General features: G+C 39.1%; 1 protein-coding gene across 1 annotated transcript in view; it reads left to right on the plus strand.

Annotated features, from left to right (window-relative positions):
- LRP1B (LDL receptor related protein 1B) overlaps positions 1-25278 on the plus strand; it is a 1026358-nt gene that overhangs the window by 288629 nt on the left and 712451 nt on the right. The window contains exon 4 of the mRNA XM_018554232.1: positions 22548-22667. Coding sequence (XP_018409734.1) covers positions 22548-22667 — 120 coding nt within the window. The remainder of the gene's footprint in view (positions 1-22547; positions 22668-25278) is intronic.

The raw sequence follows: 25278 nt of genomic DNA on the forward strand, positions 1-25278 counted from the left end.
CTGATCATTTGCGATGGTGTTACAGGAGCAAACATGGAGCATTTTGAGCCAGGTGGCATGGATCAAGAATGCTCTTCTTTAATCACCACCAACTAATGCTAATATTGAGCTTCTGAGTGGTAAAATAAGTTGTGACGCCTATTGTCCATTGCAAAGGCTTATCCATAGAGCAGTCCTTCCAATTGGTATTCAGGAACTTGGCAGGCAGTTGTGGCCCCTGCCAACTGACCTTCAAATGCTGGGTCTAAAATTGTGTTGTGAGCTAAATGAGTTCATCCTAAATGGTTGGTGAGCAGAATGTGCCACAGTCTAAATGCTTGATTTGTGGCTTCCTGTTGTCTTCTGTGATGTCTGCTAGACGAACATTTTACCCTGTAAACCCAGAATGATTTTGATGGGATTCTGCATCCAGCACAATGTGAACATAGGGATCTCTTCTTTTATAAAAGGTCTTTTTTCATTAACAAAGAAGGGATTCAGTGGTAAGAAGCCAATAGGGATTATCTATTTGTGCAGTTTGCAATTCAATAACCATGGTTACTGCTTAGCGAATGCTTATTGAAATTACATTGCAGAGGGATGTTTAGTACAGGAATTGGTATAAAAGCCAAGGCTGAGTTGGTAAATTTGTTAAGCGCAAAAAAATACTCATTTAACACGTTGTAAATTTTCAGGTTTAAAATGAATGGGGAATTGTAATGTTCTGTAAAGCATGATAATCATTAAACTCGCTAACAAAGGGGAGAACAGTTTAAAAAGTGTTGTGCTAATGTTCACAAACTTTTATACACAGTTTACATTGTATTAATACTATTTCTTTGAACCCAGCTGCTAAATAATTATTCCAGTGCCGGCCGATTTAATAATACAAGGAGCAATGATACCTTTGCATGATGATTTATAAGAACCAGTCAGTTTTAGTTTTAGTTTAGTTTTAGTTTCAGTTTTAGTTTATTGATGTGGGACTGTGGCAGTGCAGGGCATGGTGTAGTTTGGCAACTGTGACACCCAGGACTCTGAGCCAGAGGGGCTGGGAGGGTCCAGAGTGTAAAACATTTTGTAAGGAAGAACCTGGCTTTTCAGATTCTTCCCTAATTATAGTCTTAAATCTCCAGTCCTGGAGCCAGGTTTTGCCAACGACCAGTCTGGGCTGATCAGGTGGCTGATAGCAGCCTCATTAAGAATCCAGACCAAAACTCAGAGGAGAGTTGGTGTGGTGTGTGCTGGAGGCACACTAGGGCCAAGCCAGGTGGTGTGGTGGAGCCACACACGGAACAGCCAGGGAGGCTGGAGGATTAACCGCTGGAAGCGGTTAAAGGGTATGAAGTACCCCTGGCGCGTTTTGGTGAGGCAAACGTTAAAGTCCTCGGACTGGGACACTGAGTGAATAGGACAACCTTAAGTCAGTGAAACAATATACTTTGTGTTATATGCTGAAGTTCAGCCTGCAGTTGTGTTTTTCACCTGTGAGTTGCCTGAAGAAAAAGAATAAACACTTTTTGGTTTATGGAAAAACCCTGTGTGAGTGCTCTGTGAGCTCCCCAACTTTACAGGGACCAGTGAAATATTCATTGTGATTGGTTGCTATTGGTATGCACACTCTTCTTTGCTCATATTGTGATTGTATACCTGCAATGGTTTCTTGGAAAGGATGACCGGATGCCATCATAAACATATTAGTGTACAACCTTAAACAACCTTTATGAACCTTTATGAACCTCCTCATAGTGGAACAACAATCCGGGTTCTTTGGTGCAAACTAGGGTCTTTGATAGACCCTATTGTGCAAGACACATGTCCTGGGTCTTGTACTGAATGAGCAGGGCTCCTAACAAGAATTGTTTCAATCATCTCAAGTATAATCCCAGTCTTTGCTGAACTTTGGTTCTGATTTTTTTGCATCTCATACATTTGCTTTACACCTGTACAGGTAAATTCATTTTCCCAAACACACGTCTTTGGCATTATGTTAACTATTTATTTATTTATTTAGAGAACCTGGCAACTTTAATTATTTATGGGCTTTCTCCGTTAACCTTTATTTCACAGTGCATATTTCTTTTTCACTGAATGGAGTTGATGTACCAAAGGAGTAGAGATTATTTACTTAACTTAGTAAATAACTAACAAATCATGTGCAAATAAAATAAAAAACAAAAACATGATTTTTAAGTGAACACAGTTCATTTATGTATTATGTTATGTATTGAGCTTGGTTAACATTTGCTTTGCAAAGTGAATAATCTCTATTCTTTTACTAAATCAATCCTAGTAGATTAATGTCCATTACCAACAACGAGATGACAATCAGAAACATTATACAATGTTATGCACTTTGTCTACTTTTGAATTTATTATTTCTTTGTTTTTTTAGTAATGATAACACATTTTTTTTTTATTTCAGTCATGTTATATTTATGAAATTACATCCCCAACCTGATAACAGGATTTCTATATGACTTAGGTAAGCAGAAAGTAGGAATAAAAGCTTAGGCAGTGAAAGGTACTTACTGGTGGTCTTTCTGAGTCTCCGACTACTTTGGCCTAGGACTTCTGTCCTCAGAGACCAAAGCAAGGGAAGACAGAATGAGAAATGAGAGAGCTGAGATGATTTAGGGGAAACAACCTCAACCACTTTTTAGCATGTTGTGCTACAAGTTCACAACATTTCAGTCTAGGTGTCCAGGGGTTGTTCAAGTTCTAACAATATAAAGGTAGCTAAAGGCTGCTCACCACTCTGCTGTCAGATGACCTTTCTGGATGCAATCTGCTCACTGATGGCTGCTCCTACAGGCTGGATGGAGGTGAATTAGAAGTAGGCCACACGTCTCGACTTGATAATGACAGTGGCAGGCTGGCCGCCTTCTTGGCTCATGTACCCAAGAGATTATCTGCTCTCCTCACACTCTACTGTCTCAAGGTTCTCTCCCTGCACACACTGCCTGTTTTCTTACTTTTACTTATTGCGAAGTTGTGGGAAAAGCTTTATTCCCTACTGCCACTCTTTTTCACTCAGGTCTCAAGCTTGTGTTCTCAAGGCTCTCCTCTGCTACCCAACCTGCTCTCCTTTCTTTGGTTCCTGTGGACATAGCTATGGTTTCTGGCCACCAATGTGACGAATCACAGTGCTGCTCCCTCCCCTCTCCTGCCAATCAAGGGCCAAGGGAGAAAGCGAACAGTGCTGCAGTTCATCGCTTATCATGCCCTGAAATGTGCATAAGGGGCTGCTGGCCCGGGCTACAAAAATCAGTGGCATAGTTTTAGTTAGGCCATAACACTTTTTTTATAAATGGGCCCAGATTACATATTTTTAAAAGTTACTAAAAACAGTGCATTTCATATTCAAAAAAGCATCTAGAACCAGCAAAGAAAGGTATTCTGTCTAGTGTACCTTCTTACATAAATTTCTCTCATTGCCACGTAGTAGGAACAACTATATCTATATACCTTGCTAATGTTTTCTGAGTGTGCTATTGAATTAAGCTACCTATCATTATCATAACTGTGTTATTTACTGCCTGGTAAAGCATATTAACCTCCCATTAACCCCCTGTTATTAAGTATACATTGCTATGAAAGATGTCTGAGAGTTGCAGATGTATAACTACCTCTGGAGTTTCCATGCCTATTTCTTTCAGTAATTGAAATCTGTAGAGGCTTATTCATAGATCAGAGTTAAACAAATCCACATTTAATGCAGCTGAGATCTTAGTTATTGCTTTGCTTGCAGCTAAACAAGATCTAATCAGAAACACTTAAGAAATGAACAAATGGCCTACATGAATCTGCAGAGAAGCACTGGATGTGTAGCGGCCTTACACCGAGCAAATGTGCTCTGAAAATTAAAGTGAAACCCTAGATAATTGTTATAAATAGTTATACATAGTGGCACATTCATTTAGAAGTCATACCATGAATTTTAAAATCAAACGCTGCTGTCGGTGGGGGAAAAAAATAATATACATACATACAGTACTATATATATATATATATATAGTTTCTTAATAATGCTTATTGGAGTCACAGGGAACAGCTTGCTGTAGAAATCCTTGATTATGAGTAAATTAGAAGGTTGCAAACTGATATTCAATCTGATAATCTGCAGACTCTAAATAGTGGAGTCACCCCCTGGCTATTTAGTGCTGTGGGGTGTGTGAATCACAAGAGTGGCTAAACAGAATCCTAATTTTAGGTAGTTTTCTGCCCTAGTACACCCAATTGTCCCTCATTTAGAACCAAATGACTCTGTTCCTCACTCCTCCCCAAATGTCTCTCCTTTAGCTCTGGTACTATTTAAGAAAATGCACTATTTCATTTTTAAAGTTGTTGATATTGCACTAAACTTTCTTTCATCTTTCACAGTGTTGCACTTTTCCCTCCCCCTAGCAAATTAGTTACGAAAAAAGTTCCAATAGGTTTTAGTGATCATTCTTGCACTTTTATTTGACACGGTCTACGTAGGGATGTCACAGGAGTGTATCTATTGCCTAAATATTCTGTTCTTAAAGCCTATCTCAGGTGTAGAGTATTTTAAGGACCCCCACGGCTCTGCAGCTCCACATTGTTTTTTAAACTTCTCTTCTGTCGGTAGGAATCCTTTGTTGAGGTCCAGGTGACATCATCTTCCAGTGTTTTGATCCTTGGCTTCTAACAGTATTTGGAGGATGAGTCTGTAGGGCACCCCATGTGATGTAGGCAAGCTCTGCAAAGCTAGGTCCGGTGCTGAGTAGATGAGCAACCCAGAACACAGCTACCTGGCTAAGGTAACCAGTCTCCTAAATAGGAAATTCTGCCACTACAACACTTAGGGGCTGAAGTGACATTGCAGCTGCTAAATGACGAGGAGCACAGGAAATTCATAAGCTCCTCTAGCTTCTTCTCCCATGCAAATGGCATTCACCCAGCTATACAATGGACAAAGCCTTTATACATTAGCCCCTTAGAAAGCAGAATTTTCTGATCAATTATAATTGAAAGGAACCAGTGGCACCATGAAGAAATATACTAACAATAAGGCTGGGGTACTTGCTTCAATCTATTTTCCTCTCTGGGTAACTGCATAAAAGGTGTGCCTCTTTCCCATTTTAGATAAGTTAGCAGAATACCTTTTTATTCCAATTGTTCTTTTTTGCCTCCTCAATCTCATAGTCCTCCTCCCTCCTTTGATGTTTTGGTTATTGTGTGTTTCCCCTATTTGTGGTTGTCTTATTACTGCACAGTGTGCATTGTTAGCATGTCTGTGTGTTGTCATTCTATCAACATATGTTATAGACTATTTTACCTCTTTAAAAAAAAAAAATCACAATAAACTCACTCACTCATTTACTCTCAATGTAGCTACTTACTTAGTGTTTATATTGCTGAATGGCTTGTATGTATATGTGTGTGTGTGGGGGGGGGGGGTCCTTACAATACCTTTATTGTCGGTAGGTTAGAGAAGATTTCAGAACATAGCGTATTGCTGATGATGTGAATTGATTCAGAAAGAATAACTGCATGTTTCAAAGCAACAAATGGAAAAGCAATACAATGGCAAAAATGTCCTCTTGTCATATTTTGGACAATTTGATGAGAAAAGTCAAACGATTCCACTGTTCTGCACTGGTATATTTGGAACAGTGGGAAGTTAGGTTTGGATTCCTGAAACCATTTCTTATCTCGAACTACAACGGCAGCAAATAGGAAGATAGAAAGGCGTAGAGATAAATATCTTGTTTAACTTCTCGATTTAGCTGTACACTGCTAGAAACCTTTATTAGTCTCCAGAGAGATGGTTGGAGATTGCTGATTCCCCGGAGAGGTTTCAGGTGTTTGAGTAAACTGTGATAAGTCTACGGTATTCCTCCAGGATAGCAAAATGCTCAGGTATTTGTGCTGAATCAATTTTTAGGTACACCCGTTCAATATTGGCTCTGTTATCACCTCCAGTGTCATAATGGGAACAATGTGAATGTTAAATCATCTTGTCTTTTTAAAAAAACTAAACACCGTTAAAAAAAGGATTTAAGCAAAGTGTCTATATTTAGCCAACACATTTCAAGAGCTTAAGACTGTCCCCTTCATGGACTTGATCCTATGGTAAAATATCAAGAAATGGACCTTTAAACTTTGGTTCAAATATTATATGAACTACATACTGCTTCACTTGTGCAATTTTGTTCAGCCATTTTTGTGGTCCAGGAGTAGGGAGTAAATACAGGCGCACCACAATGGAATATTAGGTTTAAAAATTATTTATTCCATTAAGAAGTTTAAACGTGATCTGTATATGTATCCAAAACATTTCAAGGGCTTAATATTGCCCCCTTCACAGGGTTTGAACTAATAGTAAAATATTAAGATTTAAGCTTCAAATGTATGCAAATTGTCCCAAGACAAGACAAAACCATCTATGGTTTACAACTAAGTAGACACACTTATCAACAAATGCTTGTTGTTTCCTTGACTGATGAGTGTGTCTGCTTACCTGCATACAGTACGGCATACATTAAGGGGTCTATTCACAAAACTGCCGTAGGCAGCCGAGTGAATAACCGACCGGAAGTGAAGAGAGCTAAACGCTGTTCGGCTATTCAACTCAGGCTTGTACGGCTGATTTCAGCCGTATATCGGCTGAAATCAGCCGTACATCGGCTTGCTTCGTGTGGCTTCGGGCCGGCCGAACATGCCAGCATAAATTCAGAGATGATCTGAGGATCTACAGCTGAGTGATACAGAATTGAGGTACATTTTAGGTACATAATAGTTAAGGCACTTATATGCATTTTTTAAGATTTAACTCTTGAGTTTAGAGTCACTTTGGAGTCACTTTAACTCTTAAATAGGAACTTTACGCATATCTTTAAAATAACAACAAAGGCAACTTTTGAAATGTTTAGTAATGGCATTCTACAAACACATACTTCTAGCTAATTGCCGGCTTTTTATTATTTGCATATCTTGTTTTTCTTTTACTCCCCAGTCTTCTCACAGTGGTCATTTTTACTAAGAAGCAGATGCATCCATCTAATTTTACTTCATTTACTTCCTGGAACTCTGGCACATGTGACTAGGACATGTGATCATGCACATCATCTCAGGGGAGAAAAATGTCTTTCCCTGAGACCTCGTGAGCTTAGAGATAATATTTCCCAGCAATGGACTGCTGATGTAACCTTCCCAGTAGCACTTGGGCACATGACATCACTTTTGCCAAAGAGAACCAGGAAGTAGAAAACAAGAAATTGTAAGTAAAAGAAAAATGTTTTTGTTTAACTAATGAATGTAAGATGATTTCATATCAGCATGCAGAGCTGTATACTGATGTGATTTTTAGCCAAAGAGGGTAAAGGTCCTCTTTAACTGTAATTTTAATGTTATCCCCCCTGGCTGTGATATAGGTAGCAGTGCAGAATTGCAAACCCTTAAAGGTAAAACAACCCCATTTTATATGTGTATTTAGCTATTTGCCTGAAGTTCAACAATACATTTATATTTGTAAATGAAACATTTTACTACTTAAAGCGGACCTTTACACTCAAAAATCAAATTCTACCAATGCATCCCTCTATGTATGATGATTAATAATAACATAGACATGTCAGGTGTAAAATGCTGTGATTGTGAAATACTTACACTTGCAGAGTGTTCACTTCCTGCTTTGAAAGGGCAAACAACTTCAGTTTGCCAAAGCAATGTACACTGGGATTGCCTTGTCATCAGCAGAGCGCTGCTGGGAAATATCACCTGTAATCTCATGAGATCTTAAGGAAAGACATTTTCCTCCCCTGAGATGATGTGCATGGTCACATGTCCTAGTCACATGTCTAGTCACATGTGCCAGAAATGCAGGAAGTAGATGGAGAGCTAGTAATCTGCCCTTAATAAACATGGCCACTGCCAGAAGACTGGGGAAGAAAAAGAGAAATAAGGTATGCAAAGAATACAAAGCCGGCAATTATCTACAAGTATGTGTTTGTAGATTGTCATTACTAAACATTTCTCATGGTGTGTTTATTGTTATTTTAAAGATATGGGTAAACATCCGCTTAAAAAAATGTATAAATGATAAAAAGCATGATTTTATAACACTTGAAACTTTCAAAGTCTAGCTAAAACTGTCCTATTATAGTTTTACTTTAAGATACTCTTGACACGTGAAAATCCCTCCTTTCATGTTCCATCTGCATTCTTGGAACAAACACTTTGCTTACTTTCACTCTTCTGCTCCTCTCAAAGTCGCAAAAACAATAAAATCCCAAGAAGCAAACATGATGAAAACATGTAAGCCGGTGACACAGAATGTGATTGCAACCATTGAAGGGGTCAGTCTATTTGTTTTCCTTCATAATAACCACTTGCAAAAAATTTTTATGGAATGTGTTGCGGTCTGTATTCTGCCGAAGGTTTATTTACTGCTTTCCAGTTTGTTCTAGATGGAAATAAATCTGTCTCTTTAGAGGAGTGACACGGATATCTGAGACACTGAGTGCTGATCTAAATATGATTATCCTTCAAGCTGTGCCTTGTCCAGAAACTGAAAAAAAATTGATTCTGATACATTTTTTTTTTATTAAAGCAGGTCTTTGGTCTCTCTCCAACTAATGTAAGAGTCACATTGTCTCTGCTAAAGGGAGAATCATTGTTCACATAAAGGCACTGATTAGCAAACACGCCTTAACATCAGTGCCCAGGGGGTAGTACCAGGCAGCTTAATGCGCATCTAAACCCAAAATCCGACATGCTCTTAGACCGGTTCCCTGGAGCCTCTCCCCCATTCCACTGCAGAGGCCTAAGGTTCCTGAGCCATCACGTTCTCTACACAGTGTATAGGACATGAGGATGTCAAGGGACATAGGGAGGAGAAGACAGGCAGGGGGGAGCACTGCCACAGCGGGCCAGTTTGAAGGATGGAGTGAGTATAAATGTGTTATTTTCCTCTGTAGACCAAAATGATCAGTTCACTCTTGCAGTGCGATAGTAGCACTACTGAAAGGGTTAATACAAGTTTTGCCTGGAGTACTTCTTTAAGTTCTATGAAGCAGGACAGGTACAGAGCAGTGCCATGCTTGGAGAAACTCTAGACCGCTGATCTAGATAGTATACACAATCAGATTCGCACAATCTAGATAGTATGAATTATCAGAAATGCACAATATCGTAAAACATTCTTTAAAGTATCTCAGCTTAGAAACATACAAGGTTGTTGATGTTGATAAGTCAGCTTTAGGTGCAGTTAAATAAAATTGTCTTCTACAATGAACTACTCAGTTTCTCTGGATTAACCTCCAAGTTTTGTGAGTGTTAAGTGATTACAATATGCACATAATGCAAAGTGCTGTAATTATATACAGAACACTACACGAGAAAAGCCTTACAGTGAAAGAAATGAGATGAATAATAACTAAACCTACACAGTCTATCATTTACATTTTCTTTGTTGAGCACTGTACAAGATTTAAATGTCTTAAGTTGCTCGAGTGTTCTAAACCCATTTTGCCAAAGGTTGGCTACTGGTTTGTTATGTGTTTCATTTTATATTTGAAATGGCTGATATTTTATATCAAATGCCTCAGCTAATTTCTGATTATGGATTATGAAATGCTAATCGTATTTCTCTGCTGAAATGGAATAGAACCCAGAAACCATTGTGGAATAGCAAGCAAGTGTATAATTTTGCAGCTAAGTTCTAATCACTCTTCAACAAAGTATCAACAAATAGAAAATATGTATATTAAAGTCTAACTTTTTAAAATAAAATAGGAATTTAGGGATCAGTAGATGTGAGGTTAAATTAACCAACAGGATCACATAACCCGTGGAGAGTCTAGCCTGCCCGCTCTTACCATCTAAGCCATATCATATTGGCTGATCACTTTGACTTACTAAACAATAGTGAGACTAGGAAGGCAGGAATGGGTACGGCAAAGTCAACAAAGACAAAGCCTAGTCTCTTTTTTGGCTGTCAGAGATAAATGATTTTCCTGGTATTATAATTTTATAAAGCAAATCCTGATGCTTGTAGTTTTTGGTGCAAGGATTTTAGTGCCTAGAACTAAAAAACGTCAACATGCCTTCAGGCTGACCTTAACATTTAACCCTCATTCAAAGCTTAAAACACAACCTCCCATAACAATTACCTGTATAAATAGTTGTTTTTTATATTTTATTTTTTTTATTGCCAATGTAACATTTGTGAAATTTCCTGTGAACAAAGTGAAATAAAATGTCCACAATGCAAAGAAAACTCCCCTCTTAGACAGTTATCATATGAACAGGAGGCCCTATTGAACGATTTCCCCTCACCTCCTGCTTTGGTAATAATTAAAAACTTATATATTCTTTAATTTAGTGCTAGACCAAAATGAGCAGTCAAGCCTTGCACTGCAGGGGTAGCCCCACTGTAAGGGTTAAGTTTTACAATGCCTGGAGTTCTTTTTCTTCTTCAATTCCTGGGCTTTAAATATTGTGGCTGTTTATCACAGTTAGTAAACCCAAAACAATTTTTTTCAGTTTTTGGCAGCTGCTGCAGAGTACAAACAGAACTCCAGCCAAAAATGTTTGGCTTTAGTTCTCTTTTGGGTCACAGGAGTACAATTACTAAAGTCCTCTGTAACCCAAACTCAGCATCTAGTGGGCTACTGCCTGCTATTTGCGCACAGTGCAGAGCTGCACTGCAGCCAGTAATGATCCTGATAAAATTGTTCTGATTGACAGCTGGATCTGCCTCTCTAGAGCCAGCTGTGCCTCCCCCTCCCTGTTCCTCCAATGAATGCTGGAGGAACAATGAGGGGAATCCCTGCAGGGAGCAGTGACTGCTCTCTGCAGGGTGAATAATGTGAGTTGAGAGATGAGTGGTTTGTGATCATATAGAGCCAGCATGCAGTGTCACAAGCTGGCTCAGAGTATTAGAAAGAGTAGATTTAACTCTCCTAATACTTCTCCTTTAAATCACCTGACAATTGCTTTCCTTACAGATTTATTGGGAACTCTATTGGTGACATTTTTGGGCTTGAGTTCCTGGGTCAGGAATAGAGTTGGAAATTATGACGGAAAAATCTTGCTTTTGGAGTATCTAAGATATTTAAGAATATATTATTTTACCACTACTACTACTACTACTAATAATAATATTAATATTATGAATAATAATAATAAAAATAATAATAATAATAATAATAATAATATTCTGATGATACCTGGCTTGTAAAATAGTTACTTTGAAGGAAACACATTTCATTGAAGCCCAAAGTTCCAAACCTTTCAACATGTAATATTTTTCCAAACCATTGTTTTCGTCTGTTGTCTCCATCAGTCCGGTCGATCATTAGTTAAACATCCAAGCTTGCCTTCAAGCTTTAAAAAAAAAAAGACCTCCAATTCCAATGTATGTATATAACCAAAGGCACAGTGATGAGACTCACATAATTACTTCTAGTCAGTGCAATCCAATTGGCAGCTGTAATTGCTTTCCTGTAGCAGTCAGAGATGGTTACACAGCTGGTGTGTAAAATGTGTCTGAAGTTTGCCAGAAACCAGGTGTTTGTTGTATATACCTACTTGGGGAAGAAAATAATTTAAAGTCAGTTGAAGCTTCGGTTCGATTCCTAGAGGGAGTTAAAGAAAGAAAAAAAAAAGAATTCAGCCAGAAAGATACATTGCTTTTCAATAAAGGCAGCTGAGAGTGTGAATATTGGTGTCAGGAAAGTTTTTAAACACAGTGGGACTGATTTACTAAAGGCGTAGAGGCTGTATACTTAGCAGAATAAGTCTTCACTTAGTAAATAAGGTGCAGCTGTGTTCACCTTGGATATCTAATCTTTTGAAACTGAAATACATTTAGTGTTAGCTTGAGATGAAGCTGTGTTCGCTTCAATCATCCAGTCAATCGGTTGTACTCATGGTAGCTTCTAGTGGTCCTCTAGAATATGGCTGTTCTATAGAAAAGCATTGGGCTGCAGTGGACATGTCCAGTATGAAGGCAAAATTGAGATTTTCTTTGAAATGCTATGTAACACCAGGAAGGGCTGCACAACAAACATCAGTTGATTGGGGAGGAAGGTATGTATTTTATCAAGTGGGCTGCACTCATAGAATGTGTGTAATTATTGGTGAAGTTGACCTTTAACCATTGAATCATTTTTATTGCTCCCACCATAACTATTGAGATTGGGCAGGATGGCTATAAAGCCAACTGATCACTTTTATAGACATGGGAATAATACCCTCCCACGTGTGTTCCAGACTCATCTGGGTTGTGTTAGAGCCTGGGACATGCAAATCCACTTTCAGGATGGTGAGTAGAGAGGAGGGGAGAAATTTCTGTTTCTTGATCTTGCCTGTGATCAATGAACCTGGAAGCACTCATCTCTGAGCCCTTCCAGGGTCTAGGAAAACATCTAACTGAGTATAGCATGTAAAAGTGGTTTTAGGTAGGGATGCACCGATATATCGGCTGCGGAAACATACCTGCCGAAAATGGCACTTTTGGCATAATTCCGAAAGTGCAATTTTCCTGCCGATACATCGGCGCATCCCTGCTTTCTTTCCTCCTTGCTGGGCGCTGCTCTATGTCCCACCGGGGAGAAGAGAAAGTGACAGCCGGCCGAGCGCTGCGGTGGAGAGCAATGTGAGTGGCCGGCGTCTCCTCCCACACCGCTCTGCCGCCTATCACAGTCCGCCAGAGCGGTGTGTGGGCGGAGACAGCGCTGTCACAGGAGGCTGGGCTTTCCTCTCTACACCACTCAATCAGCCTCCTGTGACAGCGTGTCAGAGAGAAGAGCAAGGTACACACACTCAGTGATCAGTGATCACTGAGTGTGTGTACATAATTGGGGATATGGTATGTTAACTATATCCTCAATTATGAATGAATGGGAGTGATCTACATCACCCACATTCATTCATTCATAATTGTAATTATAGTAAACAAACAATGTTCTCATGTTATCATTGAACAGGAACACTCATAGAGTATTCCTGTTCATTGATAAAGGGGGACAGAGAAAAAGAGATTGAGGACTTTGTGTTCTCAATCTCTTTTTCTATTTTAAAAGGGAAATATCAGGGGTCTGTTTAGACCCCTAATATTTCCCCGAAGCCCCTAAAAGTAATGTAAAACATAAACATATTTAATAAAAAATGAATAAATAAAAATAAATATAAAAAAATTAAAAAGTTTATAAAAAATAAATTAAAATAAAATATTTTAAAAATGTAGCCTGACATTTCTTTTCATTTCGGTTTCGTTTCGGTTTTAAAATTTCCATTTCGGTGCACCTCTAGTTTTAAGATAATCTGTCATCCCCTTGTGATAATAATAAAGTTAAGTTAAAAAATAAAATCAAACAAAAAAAAAGATATTTTAACCACTTCAAGACCAGGTGTTTAGACCCCCTTCCTGGCCAGGCCATTTTTCAGTGTTCAGCGCACACACATATGTAAATGCCAATTTACAAATACATATTAGGTATTGCTGCACATATCAGAGGGAGGGGAATAATTATAGGACCACTTTTAGAATGTAAGCCCTCACGGGCAGGGCCCTCCTTTATATCTTGTTTTGAATTGTATTGTGATTGTAATGTCTTCCTTATATTGTAAAGCGCTGTGCAAACTATTGGCGCTATATAAATCCTGTATAATAATAATAATTATTATTATTTACTCTTAACTCTAAGATGATGACCTGGAAAATTTGGGGCATTGTAGTTTGTCAGCATTTTGCGGCTGCAAGGAGTTTTAAACAATATCTAAACCTTCATCACTTCTCCAGCAAGGCCCACATAAAATGAGCAATCCATGTTCAAACCAGCCAAAAAATAAGGGAAAAAATACCCTTTTAATCATGTGGTCATCTGACTGCTTTTCAGCTCTTGGACTCTGCTGGGCCGGGGTGGTGGACAGTACTAAGTTGCAGTGGGTCACGTTATCTGCCAGACTACTTTATACTGTACTGACAGCAAGGCTCCCTGGATGGGTCACTGTCTATCAAATGCTCTGGTCCTCCCTGTGGCGTCAGCATAGTAAGCCGCACATAGAGATGACTGTAGTTTTAGACATCCGAAGCATGCGCAATGTGGCGACAACACTTCAGATGCTAAATGAGTCTGCATGTCTTTGAAAACAACAAGGAATAGCTGGCAGAACAACTTTTAGTTTTTCTGATTTGTATTGAGATTGTAGTCCATCATGGGAGTGAGCTTGGAGCGGTGACTACTTTACAAGACACACAGGGACCATGGGGAACAAAAGTAGCCACCCACCAGAAGAAAGGACAGTGTCAGCACCAATTCAGAGATGATTTGAGCATCTACAGACGAAATTTTTGTTAATATTTCAGGTACTTGAATTAATTTTTAAGATTTAACTCCTTAGTTTAGTGTCACTTTAACAAAAAACAAAGGTATACATAGCATTTAAAATTAAACTGGAAGGATTTTATGTGTTTTTAAGGGTGAATGTCCCCTCCTCTCTCTGCCGGCGTCCATAACTAATATGGCCGTCGGCAGGCATAATTAAGATGGCCACGCATTCGCGATGACGTCATTGCGCACTCGCGTGGTGATGTCACATGCATGCACGATGACGTAACAGCGTCAGGGAGTTCCAACTACTTTAGGTCTTGACATCTTTCGCATATATTTACTTAACTCAGGCAACATTTCATCTTGTATGTTTCACAAAAAGAGATGGAGATTTTATTGTGTGTGTATTTTTTTACTGGAAATATAGATTTGATAAACAGTTGCGCTAATATTTTGCAACATAAAAAAATCTAACTACCAATATTTAATTTTATGAGTCATCTGCTCTCAGGAAATACATAACTTTTTTTTTTGGTGTTTTAAATGCGTTTTCCTATTAAAAACTTTGCATTTTAACGTGTGTAGAAAAAAAAAGGTTCTGACAGTGAAAGCAAATGAGCAGCAGATGAGCAAATACACCATTTTCAGTTGCATGTAACTTACATTTGAAATCAGTTTCAGAAGCTGTGGAGTTCCATCTAAATTCCTTTACATGAGATTCTGACTTGCAGTTTACCTTCATCTTTGATGTGTCAAGCTGCTTCAAGCTGCGTTTGCATTCCCATTGACATGTATTGAGGAAAATGTGTTCTGACTCAAAGAAAAGCCTGTATACTTCAGTGCAAGTACATCTGGAACTCACATAAGGATATACATTATGCATATAACCTGATATTAAGTAAGTCAACAGCATTATGCATTTAGCTACAGACGCACAGCTGTAACTGAGAAAGTAAATGTAATTTCACGCAGATAAATGTTACTCATAGCAATAAAAAAGGGAGAAGACTCAGTCAGTGTGAAAAGAAATGTCTACTTTCTTTCTCTTTCCTGCAGAAACAAAGTAAGTGAAATGCTAATTAAATGTTAGGATGGAGCTATTTAGTGCTGGACGGCAGGTTCACAGAATCACCGACTGCATTCATAAAATTACCGGTGTCTTTTATCCCAGCACACAATGACTGAAAGAAAGTGGAATGAGGAGACGTGTGTTACGTTTGTTTCAATAGCATAAACTTAGAGTGTCTTTTCCTTTTGTGCTTTTTGAATTCAAATAACACTTTAACTGTAATGAATTTATGAATATCAATGCTGCTGTCACTGGGCTTTTTTTAGGTATGCAAACTAATTGGTAACTGAGTCTATCTGGGAAATTATTTTATCTGCTTTATTTATTTAAGGGAACCTATCACAATTGGGGTTATGCTAGATTCTGGATATTGAATTAAATTATTGCTCATCCTTACTTATACAGGATTTATATTTGCCTGCTTATTGACCCTTAATTACATTGTCCAAGCCTAGATGCTTTAATTGGAAATATGGTCATGTCAGTTGTCTTCAATGCTTACCTAGCCCTGGGCTGCGGGAACAGAATCACTGATATAATAGTATATGTTTTTAATTGGAAAAATCAACACAGTATTAAAGCTGATCTCTGACCAGTGACCACCCCCACTAAACCTTACACCCATCCCCTTTAGTTAATCACCAGTAAATTTAAATATAATTGCACAAATCTTACCTGAAATCATGTTCACATGATGCACTGGGTCCCTAGACTTGCTGTTGCACAATTTTTATTGGCTGTCCATTAGCGGGTTCCTCATAGGTTCACAATGTAATGTTACAAACAGGGTAGCATCAAGACTTGCCGGCATTGGCCTGGACTGCAGGGTTCTAATAGTGGTCTTCACTCTTGGAAGAAACAATGTGAATGGTCACAAGACTGCAGATCCAGTTAAGTAAAAAAGGCTTTGGACATTTTTAGGGATACAGTTTAATCTGCTAATACACCGAGTGGCCAGATTATTATGACCACCTGACCTTTGTAGGCAAATTAGCTATAATTTTGCGCTGAAGGTGCTAGAGGGCCAGACCATTATAAATAGGGACGCAGGTTGTTTACCATGGCAGTAGAAGTGATTTTTTTCTGCAGATATGGGTAAACAATGCGATTTAACAGCCTTTGAACGTGGGATGATTGTTGGCGCTCAGAGCCATGGAGCGAGTATCAGCAAAACAGCAGAATTTGTTAAATGTTCAAGATCAGCTGTTGGTAAAGTGTTTAAAGACTGGACTGTCAGCCGAAAATCTGGGTCTGAACGTGTGTATTTTGCCCTCCTGTTCATCCTCCTTTTCCATTAACATGCTAATTAATTTTTTATAATAAAACCTTTTCATTTTGATTGTATACCTTATTTTAATCCTGATGATGTCATCACTGGGGCTCTTTGCTGCTGTAGGCAATTCAGGCAGATTATGAGTAGTGGGGGCGGCCAGCAGGGTGTTGTACATAGCTGCCTGAAAACATCACATCACCCTGCCTTAGTACTCCTCTTAAGAACCCTCATCCATGATGTAAGCACTGGGCTGGCTGTTGGAGGGCTGGCATACTGCACCAGGTAAAACCAACATCTGATGCTGAGACTCTATGGTTTAAAGAACTTAAATGATACATGTGGGCCAGGGACAGTCAGTCTGGGGGGGATAGAACTAGATAATGCTGGACGTTCTGCAGCCAGGAAATGAGGTGGGCTCTATCTCACTTGCTGCAGCTTCTAATGCACACTGTGAGCTCAACATGAGCAATTTCAATACAGGAGATGAGCTGGTACAACTGTACAAGAATGAAGCCTGGAGTTTACCTTTCCTTTTTCAGGTGAAAGCAGGTGAGTGGCAGGGGCGAGGGGACAATATTTGCTCAATAGTGTATTCCTCCACTTTACCCTGCATTGTTGTATAACACAGGGTTCATGTGTGGTTTAAATACAGTTTGTTGTTCTTTGCAACATCTTTGATTCCAGTCTTTCAAAAATCATCACGGCAAACAGAAAAATTGCCAAAGTGATCAGCTCATCTCCATACCCAATACAAAGAAAGCCGAGACGGGATTTCAGAGCTGCAGCTGTTGTAGAGCAGGTTGTTGTTTTCCTCCTGGACACGATCAATCACTTTAACTCTGCCCCCGTACATCAGACATATCATGCTGCCCAACTGTTCCTGTCACAGAGGAACACAATGTGGGAAATATCCCACGATTTGCAATTGATGCAATCGCACGAGCTGAAATCCTAGAATCTTTGCGTAAGATTGGTATGTCCCATCAGGATCGAAAACTGCCAGGTCTAATTAAGGCACCTTTGTTGCACCGTCAAAGAAAGCCCAAATTTCTTCTTTTAATTTATTTCTAAGTAATTTATTTTGACTGAGTGTTTTTTTTATTATTACTTCGGAGGATTATCTACAAGAGGCGATATGATTTCACCTCTGAAGACCTTGTGTTTCCCGCCCCAGGCAAAACAATTTGTATCTGGAGCCTTGGCAATTTACAGTCATTTCCCAAGGATTATTGCGAGAATTTTATTTTTATTGATTCTTTACTTAAAGTATATTTCCATTCCATTCAGCAAATCTTTTTTTTGTAAATGAAAAGGCCATCCGTTTAACAGACGTGGATGTAATGGATGAGCTTTAATGTGAATTCAATTCAGTGGATGTTTAAAGCTGAACATCAGGCAGATATAAAAGACACAGATTTATACAGCTCCACATTCATTAATAAATCATCAAAATGACCCTGTGACCCTAAAACTGCCCAGAACATTATCCATGTAAAAGAAGAGAGCAAATACTTAGCTCTCATGCTGCTGAACACCAGTGATATTTCTACATCATTAATGAAAATCCTTGATCAGCTACATCCTGCTATGAGGTGTCAACTGTCTCCCAAATGTTCCCCTGTGTTGTCACTCTGTCGTATTCACCCCTGGTAGTGGCTACAAGCAGCCATGCTGAAACACATTGCACAGGCTTGGCCCACCGTTGTCACTATCAAGAAGCCGGTCCAGGGCAATGATGTGCATCCAATTATTAAGCAAGTACATGTAGACAGGGAGTGGCTGAAAGAAGCTTGAGAAAATCAGCAGTACTGAGAAACAAAAAAAGGATTTTAAAAGGTTAAACTGTATTTTAAGGAAACAAACACATGGCAGTTGTTTATGATACCCACTGCTTCAACAAATTAAATGTAATCCAGTTAGGGTTTAGATCTACTTTATTCATTTATAGTGCTAAAACTTTTGATGCAGCACACTACAGATAATCTTTAACTGTTCTCTTCAGCCCCTCCACCTGAAGGATCTTTTGATTAATGCAGGCCTATGAAACCTTGGCACTCCAGCTGTGGTGAAACAAATCATCATGCCTCTGCCTATGGTAGTCATGCCTGTGGCTTTCGGAGTCTTACAAAGCCTCATGGAGAGTACTGAGGTTGCCTACCCCTGATCTAATGTTCCTACAATAATCATATGCATAAGCTAGGGAAGGACTACCCAGTTCCATACAAATAGGATATGTTGGAATAATGGATCAGTGTGGAGCTACATCACAATTCAGATGTTAATCAGAGAAGTCAATACCACATGGGTATTATATAGCCACCTTGTTCAGATCTGGAATCACAACATCTTGCAGAGGAAAGTCTTACGGCAGTAACTTTCTTTGCACCTCTGAAATGTCATGTGACTGATTGCTGAGAGTTGCACAGTAGATTAATGCTGTCAATATGTGAGTCTCCATAGACCATGTCCTTTATAGACACTCATCATTGACCATGCCCACCATTCAAAGGGACACCATGGCCCAAATATGTGTGGTACACTTTTTTAGCCCACAGAAATCTGCCCCGTCCATGAAATGACTAGATAGTTGTGTTTGCCCCCCTGACCAAAGGTAAACAGTCCTCCCCTGCCATCAGTATATATTTTAGGGCCAAACTCAACATGTTGCAAACCTGCTCCTTCACAGGCACACAACATTGAGGAAAAACAGTTTCCTGCTGGCTGAGCTCATTCATGCCCTAGTGTACGTACCTTCACAGTAAAAGGAATCCAGCCACAAACCACTTGCACAGCTCAGCTCATGCGCTTGGTCCACCCCTCAACGCATTTCACCCTATCCAGGACTTAGTTATAGTTGTACGACTTATGACTTAGCTTAGTCATATGACTAAGCCCTGTATAGCATAAAGTGCGTTAGAGGGGCCGACCAAGGGTGGGAGCGAGCCGAGCTGTGCAAGCCTAAATAAAGGAGTTTATCAGCTTCACAAGTGGTTGCTGGATTCTTTTTATTGGAAAAGTGTGTACATAAGGCCAATTTACCTATCATTTGATTGTGGGTTAACATAATAATAAGGAAAGCACAAGCCAATGCAGATGGACTTCTTTGCCCACGATCCCAGCACTACTAGCAACAGTGCTAATCATTGAGCCACCATGCTGTCCCAGATTTATGCTGTTCAAATTGTATCATGTACTTCATTAATTAACACTTTTATTAACAGATGGCACAAAATGGTAAAATAGTGCTGACCACAAACTGACTACATAGAGATAATAGAAAACGTCAGATAAACATTTTTACAACTTGTGTTAATATGTGCGTGACCTCAATTTCACACTTTTAATTCATGATAATTTCATCTATGAACTGATACTGAAAACACTGAAATACATCAATACAGCATTCAATTACTAAAGGAGTGGAGGCTCTTCACTTAGCAAAGTGTACGTTCACTTTGGAAATGAATGATAGTCAATAAAGTGAATTTGTATTTACTTAGATAAGTTTTAGCAGTTTTTGTATATCTGCAATCTTTCCTGTTGTACGTGACAGTCTAAACTTTACTTTTTAGCCAAGTTGCCATTGTCACCAGCTAAACTAAACTTTCCATACATGACTTCCTATGTGAAATCCACTCAGTAAAAATTAGACAAATTAGGAATTCCATACATTTCACATGGGCAGTTCAATCAGATCTGCATGTCAGTTTCTCAGGTGGATCTGATTGGAAACCCAATGTAACTATGAGCAGACGGATGTAAATGGATGTGTGTCCATTTACATCCGATTATCTCCAAGTCCATCTAGGTAAAAAAAAAAAAAAGGGAGAAGAATTCTGTTTTGGCAGACCAGAACACAATGAATCGGAGGCCCATAGACCTAGCATTGGTTAAGTTCAGTTTTTTCCTCTACAGCAAGATAGAGGAAAAAGCAGAACAGACTGGAATGTCACAAAAGGTCCATACCGCTCCGATCTGCAGGTGTCTGAGCACGGATCGAAATGGACGCCACCTATGTGAAAGGGCCCTTAGGCTGCTGACAGTGGTAGCTCAGCTGAAATGCCTGTCACAGTAGTAAAGGTTGATATAAGATCTCTATACCAGGGTTCTGGTCAGCAATGAAGGGTAAGAACCTTACCACCACATGTTCTGAGTTTTTAATCAGTAATTATTTGTAGTTTATCTTTAAAAATCTTTATACTCTTTATAAGAAATAAAAGCTTAATCGAAGACTGTGATGTGATTGCTACAGTGCATTTCTACTATATCTGTTTACAGGAAAAGGCAAGATTTGCATATACTGTATATATCTTTATGCAAATGTAAGGATGTAAAAATATGAATTACACACCAGGGATCCATTTGGTACAGGTATCTCCAGCCTTATGTCATCCACCTACAGTATGTTCATGTTATGAACCTATAAATGAGGTCCACAAACTGGCAATATTAATTTGCTGCTAAGTGTGAGAGACAACACCATGATCAGTCAGGTTTTTCTGCTGCTAAACCCTAAGGCAGGGGTAGGCAATGTTGGCACTCCAGCTGTGGTGAAACTACAAATCCCATGAGACATTGCAAGACTCTGGCAGCCACAGGCATGACTCCCAGAAGCAGAGAAATGATGGAATTTGTAGTTTCCCCACAGCTGGAGTGACCAGGTTGCCTACCCCTGTTCTAAAGTAGGGACGCGAAAGCCACACGGTTGTGCATGAGCTGGACACCCACCAACATACAGTGAAAAGGAAAATTAAGTGCAAAAGACCCAACTGCAGGGAATGAAATCATGAATAACTGTATTCTGAACAAAGCAGAATCTGAATTTTCTCATTAAAAGGTTGAAGAAGAAATTGGATAATTTTACAAATACATTGGGAATCCCTTTATATAAGTCGGTCCTCCATGGCAGGATATTTCAGATGCTGAACACCTGATCCAGCCAATGCTTTCTTATCTCTTAGAGGTGGGATCTCTTCAGGCTTGGATTGTCCATTGTGGTTATTACAAGAGCCCTTGCCCCTGTCAGATTTTTAATATGCTTTATAATAGGAAAGTTGAGTAGATATCCATCAAAGTAGACATGGGCATTTGAGACTCCATTCTGCATGGAAACTATCTGGGTTACTCACAAAAGGGTGAAGAGTTTGGAGAAGGCAGGAGAAGGGAACAATCTAGGCCAAAATAGCTGATTTGGAAACATTCTCCAATTTAGCTCACTTTCCAGTTCAGCTATGTTGCCCTAGATTGTTCCCTTCTCCTGCCTTCTCCAAACTCTTCACCCTTTCGTGAATAACCCTGTATGTCAAGGAGAATAATTCTGGAGTTCACCGAAAGGTAAATTAGGTCAGCAGGGCAATGCAACTGCACCTATAACTGCAATGGACTGGCCTTTGAAGCTGAACACCAGACAGATACCAGTGAAAGCCGTGAAAATACCAGTGAATTTCATTATTTATTATTTAAATGCTACAAATGTAAATACTTGAATCTAACATGATTTTAGCCTTGTATAATCAACTTTGTGTAGCAGCACACAGAATGGGAGAGGAAGGGGTACTCAGTGGGGCCAATCAGGTGTCCTGAATTTAAAAGTATAAACAAGGAACAGAGGGATGACCTGATGAGTCTGTTGCTGCTTCTTTACTGTTCAATCACATGCTGGGGATGGGTATAGTGACTTGTGTTTCTTAACTGCAGTAGATACAATCAGGTCACCAGGACTGTGTAAATCTCAAAACTGGTGCAAAGAAATACGGATCCTTTGCCATGTAAAATGTCTCATATGTATGCATTTCTATAGCGTATTTAGCTGTTTGCCTGGAGTTTGCCTTTAAGGTATCCTGCACAGCTTTGCATTGGATCATTCTGTTTTATAAACTCGATAAAAAGCAATTATTTATTTTCTGTTTGTTGTTTGTAGAGCTGCAATCAACGTGTCAAAAGCAGAACTGCCAATACAGATGTGCTCTGAGCAGAAACAGCACGCAGTGTTACTGTCGAGATGGCTACGAGCTGGGAGCAGACAGGAAAAGCTGCATAGGTAGGAGAATCGCCTTTGAGCGAGATTACAACCTTGCTCTTTCTTCTGTGTCTTGGATATATTCACCACTTGGCACTTACATGAATCCTATTGCATCACAAGTGTGTCTGCGCCTTCTCTGTCACCGGCTTGGCATCGCCCACATGCGATTTAGTAAAAATCAGCTTCATCATTTCCATCTTTTTCATGCGGCCTCCGCTATTTACGATGACTGCAAAAGCTATCCAGAAATAAAATTACAAAAAAAAAGAGAGAGAGTGAGTAAAAAAAACCCACTGCAGTCTTCTCTGAAATCTAACACCTAGGCATCGGTGCCCATAAAATGCCTCCATTGATTTTACAGCTTTTATAAATAGCTACAAAACTGGCAGAAGGCCGCAGATCGGCACTCGCACTGCAAATGATGCTGTTTTGTGTGTTAGGCCATCTCCTCCATCTGCTGCTCTCTCAAATCGATCAGATAAATGGCCCTTAAAGTGATCTATTTATTTTATATTGTTATATACTGATACCTCTCACAGTTCAGTCGTCCCGTCTGTATCGTAGGGATCTTATAAGTCATACTGCTTTTTAAACATCTGTCCTCTGTATTGCTCATTCTTTCATATTACAAAAGACACACAGATAGTTACTAAGACTAGTAATAGTAATGCAAATACAGAATAAGGCAAAATGTCTGTGGACAAGTGACAATCGCACAAACACTTTATAGCAAACGCATGTGGACTCCCCTCTAAATTATTAAAGTTACACCAAATCAGGAGTTTAACCTTAAAAATGCATTCAAGTATCCTAACTTTCAACAAAAATTTATCTTATTTGTGTAACACTCGGCTGTAGATCCTCAAATCATCTCTGAATTGGTGCTGACTCTGTCCTTCCTTCTGGGGGGGGGGGCTACTTTTGTTCCCCATGCTCCCTGTGTGTGCTGTAAAGTAGTCACCGCACCAAGCTCGCTCCTATTATGGACTACAATCTCACGTTTAGTTTACTAATGTGTATAATTTGTAACTTCTACAGCTGACTGGTGCAGAAAAAAGCCAAATTTTTGTTATTAGTTAGGGTACTTAAATGCATTATTAACCCCTTCGTGACGGGAGACGTACACTGTACGTCCAGCCACAAAGGGACCAAATGACTCGTCACGTACACTGTACGTGACGAGTTATTTGCTGCACTAGAAGGCTGCTAACCGCTGAGAATCAGCGGTTACCTTTCAGTAATAGATGTCTAACTATCTAGAGATCCATTACTGAAAGGGTTAACCTTTTTCAGACACCCGATACCTTAATATCGGGTGTCTGAGAGTCACAGCAAAGCAGACACACATGTCGGCTTTTGCCGGCATTCTGACAGCTCGTATAGATCGAGAGATATCTCTCTCAAGCTATACTGGCTTTTTTTTTTTTATCTTTTGACTTTCAAGAATAGATACAAAATGTTATGTATTAGACACATAATGTATCTATTCTTGAAAGTAGAATGTTTAAGTTTTCTGAAACATTCACTGACAGCTGAATCCTGAACTGCTGCAGGATCAGTGTCACTAACTTATTATCGGCTGTTCTGAAGTTTGAAGCAGCCTGATAATAAAAAAAATGTATTAATTTATCAAGCAGTAATAGTGAGATTAATTCACAATGACTGCCTGATATAATTAAATAAATAAAATTTGTCAGTATAAAAAAAGTGAAAAGTGTAAATAAATAAAAAAAAATAGTGAAAAGTGTAAAAAAATTAAAAATAAGGGACAAATAAATGAATGTATGTATTGCATTTTTTTTTAGCTGTGCTGGTTTTGTTAAAAAAAAATACTACAAATCAAAACTGGGAAAAAAAGTTTTTTTTAACGTTTTTTCCTCTTTTTTTAATTTGTATTTGTCCTAAGTGAGGCGTTAGACACACATATGTGATATAAATATATAGCCCTATCTGTCCTCTAAAAAACAATATATAATATGTGTGGGTGCACTTTGTAAGAAAGTATATTACTGACGTGGAAGAATCACACAGCAAAAATGTCAAAAGTGTGTCAGTCATTTACGAACAGAAACCAAAAACAAGCTCAGTCATGAAGGGGTTAAGGTTGAACTCCTGAGTTTAGTGTCAGATGTTTTCAGTGAAGGGTACTGTTAATGGTACAGCATACAAGGACATCTTAAGACAATTGTGCACTTCCAACTTTGGCAACAGTTTGTTAAGGGCCCTTTTCTGTTGCAGAATGACTATGCCCCCATGCACAGATCCAGCTCAACCAAGACATGGTTTGACGAGGTTGGTGTAGAGGAACTTGAGTGGCCAACACAGAGCCCTAACCTCAACCCTAGTGAACACCTTTGGGATAAATTGGAACGCTGATCAGAAGCTAGGTCTTCTTGTCCAACATCAGTCCCTGACCTCATAAATGCTCTTTTAGCTAAATAGGCCCAGAGTCCCATAGACAAACTACAAAATCTTGTGGAAAGCCTTCTATGAAAAGTTAAGACTGCTATTGCCACAAATGGGGGCCAACACCATATTAATGCATAGAGTTTTAGAATAGGATGACCAGCAAGCTAATATAGGGGTGATGGTCACTTTTAGCTATAGTGTGTGTGTGTGTGTGTATATA

Source organism: Nanorana parkeri, unplaced genomic scaffold (assembly GCF_000935625.1).
Source record: "Nanorana parkeri isolate BGI_ZX_2015 unplaced genomic scaffold, ASM93562v1 scaffold148, whole genome shotgun sequence".
Taxonomy (NCBI): domain Eukaryota; kingdom Metazoa; phylum Chordata; class Amphibia; order Anura; family Dicroglossidae; genus Nanorana; species Nanorana parkeri.